At 40.3% G+C, this 6,442-nt stretch overlaps 1 protein-coding gene across 2 annotated transcripts in view; it reads right to left on the reverse strand.

The window, feature by feature from the left end:
* The window catches only part of FBXO22 (F-box protein 22), a 60,211-nt gene that overhangs the window by 2,797 nt on the left and 50,972 nt on the right, over positions 1–6,442 (reverse strand). For both annotated transcript variants that reach the window (XM_023741659.1, XM_004387457.2), the window contains exon 6: positions 2,325–2,490. In XM_023741659.1, the coding sequence (XP_023597427.1) occupies positions 2,325–2,490 (166 nt within the window). The remainder of the gene's footprint in view (positions 1–2,324; positions 2,491–6,442) is intronic.

The raw sequence follows: 6,442 nt of genomic DNA on the forward strand, positions 1-6,442 counted from the left end.
TCCAAGGAACGTTCTGGCTGTACTTCTTCCAAGACAGATTTGTTCATTCTTCTGGCAGTCCATGGTATATTCAGTATTCTTCACCAACACCATAATTCAAAGGCATCAATTCTTCTTCAGTCTTTCTTATTCACTGTCCAGCTTTTGCATGCATATGAGACAACTGAAAATACCATGGCAGGTGCACCTTAGTCCTCAAAGTGACATATTTGCTTTTTAACACTTTAAAGAGGTCTTTTGCAGCACATTTGCCCAATGCAATGAATGCTTCATTTGATTTCCTGACTGCTGCTTCCATGGGTGCTGACTGTGAATTCAAGGAAAATGAAATCCTTGACAACTTTAATCTTTTCTCCGTTTATTATGATGTTGCTTACTAGTCCAGTTGTGAGGATTTTTGTTTTCTTTGTGTTGAGGTGGAATCCATACCAACCAAAAACCAAACCCGTTGCCGTCGAGTCGATTCCAACTCATAGCGACCTACAGGACAGAGCACAACTGCCCCCATAGAGTCTCCAAGGAGCGTCTGGTGGATTCAAACTGCCGACCTTTTGGTCAGCAGCCGTAGCTCTTAACCACTATGCCACCAGGGTTTCCATAATCCATACAGAAGGCTATAATCTTTTATCTTTATCACTAAGTGCTTCAAGTCCTCTTCGATTTCACAAGCAAGATTGTGTCATCTGCATATCTCAGGTTGTTAATGAATCTTCCTCCAATCCTGATGCCACGTTCTTCACATAGTCTAGCTTCTGCACACCATTAAAATGTAGCATTGATTTACTCAACAGCTTCTCTTACTGAATGACATAGTATGTGCGGCATATTAAAACTAATGTGTCATGTAAAGACTAATGTTTTTTTGGTGTATTTCCCATATTAAATATAAAAAATAGATGGTATACAGATAGCCACACTAATAGACTAGCACCTCAGGTGTTATAAATGAGAGACTGGCATTTCAAAGGTAAATTTTATGCTAAATCACCACTGCCCTTATCTTTAAACAATTTAAAGATAAAAATAAAGACACAGGAAAATTAGGCAAGGAGGGAAATCACCCATAGATAAAAACAAAACCAATGAAACACAGCTGCCTTCGAGTCAAATACAACTCATGGCAACCCCATGTGTGCAAAGCAGAACCGCACCCCATAGGGTTTTCAAGGCTGTGACCTTTCAGTAGTAGATCACCAGACCTTTCCTCCAAGGTGCTTATGGGTAGGTTAGAACCGCCAACCTTTCAGCTTAACTGTTTGCACCACTCAGGAACTCCTAACCCATAGACAGCCACCAAGATTTCAGTGTATGTATGCATGAAATCTAAAATTTACATAGTGTTTGATATCCTACTACCTGGAATTCAATGTATTTGGCTTTCCTCCCTTCTTCCTCACTGGCAGTCCAGGGACCTCGGCTTAGCTTTTTGCTTTTCCAGATCCGTTATGGACACTACCAGGAGAGATTATAACTAGGATGATTTATGTTGCCTCTAATTGATATATAACAATCTGTCTCCACATCATCACTCACTGAGAAACAAATACTAGTGTTCATAGGAAGTGTGGGGGGGAGGAAGTCTCATTTTCCTGCCTTTGGAAACATGATATTTGTGTCCACTTAATTAGATAAATTCAAAATACTACATACTTTCATTTAAAATGGAAAGGGCATAGTGGCTTCCAAGATGGAAGAACAAATATTTTTATCTCTGAAAGCAAAAGCCTTAGTAACAAAATCAAAGATCCACAATTTACCTTGAAAAGGCCTTTTATGAAGATGTAATACAGAATTTCCAAAAATGTGTGCCAAAGAATATCAGTAATCCTGCAAGATGCTACACAGAAAAAAGGCTTTGTGGCCAAATCAATTTGAGAACTGACAAAGGTAATATTATTCCCTCTCTAGGAGATCTACAAAGCAATGAGTATATCGAAGGCTCTGAGAAGTTTTATCATAAAGATGTATTGTTTAACCACGAATGTCCCTTAGAGAAGGAAACAGAACTAGATAGGAAGTGACATATGAAGTCACACAGATTACCAGAGCTATCAAAGGAGAGATAAGGAAGCAAGGATTTGTTACAAGTATGTTTAAAATCAATCTTAAGAACTAGGTGTAAGTACTTAAAGGACAATACACAAATTTCATTCTTCAACTGTGAGCAGACTTATGTCGAGTAAGCCCCTTAATCTATGTCTAGAGCAAAATGCAATGAACTTCAGCAATTCTTTAAACATGTTTTTTAAAAAAAACCAAAGTATCAAAAAACTGAGAACATCATCCCTCATCCACAGAAGGAATTAGAAGCACACCAGACATACTTTTCAGAAGTCAGTGATGACAGGTTGTCCACCTGGCCTCCAGCCAAGATGATATTCATATCACTGAAAGTGCTGATGACTCGCTGCAGATAATTGCTGGCTCCCAACTTACAGCAATTGTAGCCAAATACAAGGACCACACGAAGTTCAGGGTTATCTAAAAGACCTGCAGAGAAATGAAGGGCAACAATTAAAGGTCGCCTTAAAACCGGAATTGTTTTCTGTATCTTGCAAAATGAAATGTTACTGCTAATGACCTGCACGCCTAGTTTAAACTGCAATTTAGTGCTTAAGCTGTTGAGTTTTCCATTTTTTACAAACTTTAATGCTACTCAAAATCTTTGCTACAATTGTTTCCCTATTAGAAAAACTAAATGGCTATTTGAAAATAATACAGTCAACACTCAACACAAGTAAGAAACCAGCTAGGTAACAGAGCAGCAGCCCTTTGCGGACAATGGTGCAAGCCGGTTCCACACAGACCACCACCTGAACGAAAGGGAATACTGAAGGAAGGGTTTACACAGAACAGAGTTAGGCAACAGTGAGAACTTACAGACCCAGAGACAATGGAGACAAAAAGGCACTAACCACGCATAGTCGGTTGAATGGGGGCCTCAAAAAAGGTATGACCACGTGAAATCTCTGGAACCTGTGTTACTTTATTTGCAAAAAGGATCTTTGAAGACGTGATTAAGCTGATGATCTTGAGATGAAGAGATTATTTGGAAATTGGAGTGGGCTCTAAATCCAATGGCAATGTCCTTATAAGAGAGGCGAGACAACAGAAGAGGCAGCAATGTGACCACAGAAGCTGGCAGAGATTGGAGTGATGTGGCCACAGGAATGCCCACAGCCAACAGAAGCTGGAAGAGGCAAGGGACACATCCTGCCCTAGAGCCTCTGGAGAAGGTGTCCTGCTGACACCTTGTTGTCAGACTTCTAACTTCTAGAACTGAGGGAGAGTAAATTTCTGTTATTTACTGTAAACCACCAAGTTTGTGGTAATTTGTTATGGAAGTCCTAGGAAACAGATACACCACCAAAATACAGGCATTATCCACTTACTCCAGGAAAAGGGGTGGGAGTGAAGGTGGACTAGCCATTGGAAACTCATTCCAAAGCAGAAAATGTTCAGTTCTGCAGCAAATAAAAGACATGGCATATGGACTGAAAGCGGCTACCACTGGGGGGCGGCACCATCTAACAGAAAACAGGCTGGACTGCACACTGCCCCAGAAAGTCTGCTCCCCTCCCCAGCTTTCACCTGTGCTCTGGCACCTTGTTTACAGATATCAATTAGAAATTTGCCAGTACCACCAAGCAGAGTTAGCCTTTGGGACAGGGGGAAAAAAAACCCAACACCTAACCCACACTCCTGTTTCCATTTGGCTCAGCCATATGACTTCCACCTCGACAAACTGGAGGTGAAGGTTACCAGAAGTAAGGCTCACATAAGGAAATGCGGCGGGGAGGTGAGAAAGGGGTGAATGACCCATTACTAGCACTAAATAATGAACTTATTCTGGGAAATGCTTCTGGTCCATTTCTAATTTTCTCCTCATGAACACACCGTAAATCACTGATTGTACATGTTGCCATAAAAAAATATTAGCATAGGGTGTTTACAAAAATACGAGGGGGAAGGGGCAGTTGGCAAACAAATGTAGAAGGCACACATTATTTGTGTAAAAATACGGTAGTGTAGAAACCCAGTACTTTCATGATACCATATACTCCAAACCATTACTAAAGGGTCTTTTTTTCCAGACCAGACCAGCAAATTTTGAGGGAATGTATATTTTCAAAACAAATTTTCAGAGTTGGAAGAGGCCTGTGGGATCAACAATCTAGTCTTATTTTATAAACAAGAATTGTTAATCTCAGAGAAGTGACTAGCCAGGACAATATCACAGCAGACTCTAGGTTAGAACCCATGTGTCCTGATTCTCGGAGCTTTATCTTTTAGAAACCTAGAGACTTCTATACCTCTACCTTTCCTACTGTTTTCTCAGTTCAAGACCCTCTTTTGCAATTGTCCACTACACATTTTCATCTGAACATTCTAAAGGTAGATCCCTGGGTGGCGCAAAAGGTTTGCTTTTGACTACTAACCTAAAGGTTGGTGGTTCGCTCCCCCCCCAGCAGCTGCACCCCAGAAGAAAGGCCTGGCAGTCTGCTTCTGTAAAGATTACAGCCAAGAAAACCCTATGGAACGGTTCTATTCTGTAACACATGGAGTCGCCATGAGTCAGAATTGACTCGAAAGCAACAGTCTGGTTTTTGGTATATATATACATATTCATGCACAATATTTAATTTTATACTCATAAACACATGCATATACATACATAAAACTATTATACATACATAAAACTTAGTTATAAAACTATTAAGCACATGCATATACATACATAAAACTATTCACGTATAGCAGAAACAGTTCTACTCTGTCCTATAGGGTTGCTGAGTCGGAATCAACTCGACAGCAACCAGTTTGGTTTGGGTTTGGATATATGTATATAGATAGGAGCCCTGGTGGCACAGTGGTTAAGCGCTAGGTTGCTAACTGAAAGGTCGGCGGTTCCAATCCAGCAGCCGCTCCACGGGAGAAAGATACGGCAGTCAGCTTCCGTAAACAGCCCTGGAAACCCTATGAAGCAGCTCTACTCTGTCCTACAGTGGCACTATGAGTTGGAATCGACTCGATGGCAATGGATACAGTTAACATTTGGGAAATATTGATGGATATATAAGGATTCTTTATACTATTTTATACTCTTCTATAAAGTCTGAAATTATTTTAGAGTTGAAAAAAGTCAGGCGGCCTATGGATGCTTTATTGGAATTGTTTCTTAATAACTAATATAAAGCTTCTGATAATATTGTACTTAAATTTTTCTTCCAGGCTAAAATCATACCTCTATTAGCAAAGAATAGGGGTCAACTACAGCTTTGGGCAAAATGCTGCCCATTGCTTCTTTTATAAATAAAGTTTTAATGGAACACAGCCACACCCATCATTTACATGTTGGCTGTTTTACCCTAAGCTAAAATTACAGAGATTGGAAATGGCAGATACTGCAATAGAGACTAGATGTCTAAAATACTAGCCCTTAACAGAAATAGTTTGCCGACCCCTGGCATAGAACTCTGGTGCCTTGGTAAGGATTTAACCTATGTATCAGAAAGGACATCAAAATCTTTTGAAGATAACTTAACAAAAAGACAAACAACCCAATCAAAATTTGGGTGAAGGACTTGAATAGACATTTCACCAAAGAGGATATTCAAATGGCCAACAAGCACATGAAAAGATGCTCAACATCCCTACCTCCTTGGAATATATCCTAGAGAAACAAGCCATCACACGAATAGGTATGTGCATACCCATGTTCACTGCAGCACTGTTCACAATAGCAAAAAGATGGAAACAACCTAGGTGCCCATCAACGGACAAATGGATTAACACATTACGGTATATTCACACAATGGAATGCTGTGCAACAACAAAGAACAATGACAAATCCATGAAACATAACACGGAGGAACCTGGAAGGCATTATGCTGAGTGAATTTAGTCGCAAAAGGATAAATATTATGTAAGACCAGTATTATAAGAACTCAAGAAAAGGTTTAAACACAGAAGAAAACATTCTTTGAGGGAGGGAGAGGGGTATTCACTAACTAGATTGTAGACAACAATTATCTTAGGTGAAGGGAAAGACAACACACAATACAGCGGAAGTCAGCACAACCGGACTAAACCAAAAGCTAAGAAGTTTCCCGAATACAACCAAACACTTCGAGAGACAGAGTAGCAGGGGCAGGGGTCTGAGGGTCATGGTTTCAGGGGACATCTAGGTCAACTGGCATAACAAAGTTTATTACGAAAATGTTCTGCATCCCACTTTGGTGAGTGGTGTCTGGGATCTTACAAGCTAGCGAGCCGCCATCTAAGATACATCAATTTGTCCCAACCCACCTGAAGCAAAGGAGAATGAAAAACATCAGAGACACAAGGAAAATATTAGCCCAAGAGACAGAAAGGGCCACATAAACCAGAGACTCCATCAGCTTGAGACCAGAAGAACTAGATGGTGCCCAGCTACCACCAA

This window comes from Trichechus manatus, unplaced genomic scaffold (genome assembly GCF_000243295.1).
Source record: "Trichechus manatus latirostris isolate Lorelei unplaced genomic scaffold, TriManLat1.0 scaffold00186, whole genome shotgun sequence".
NCBI classification, from domain to species: Eukaryota; Metazoa; Chordata; class Mammalia; order Sirenia; family Trichechidae; genus Trichechus; species Trichechus manatus.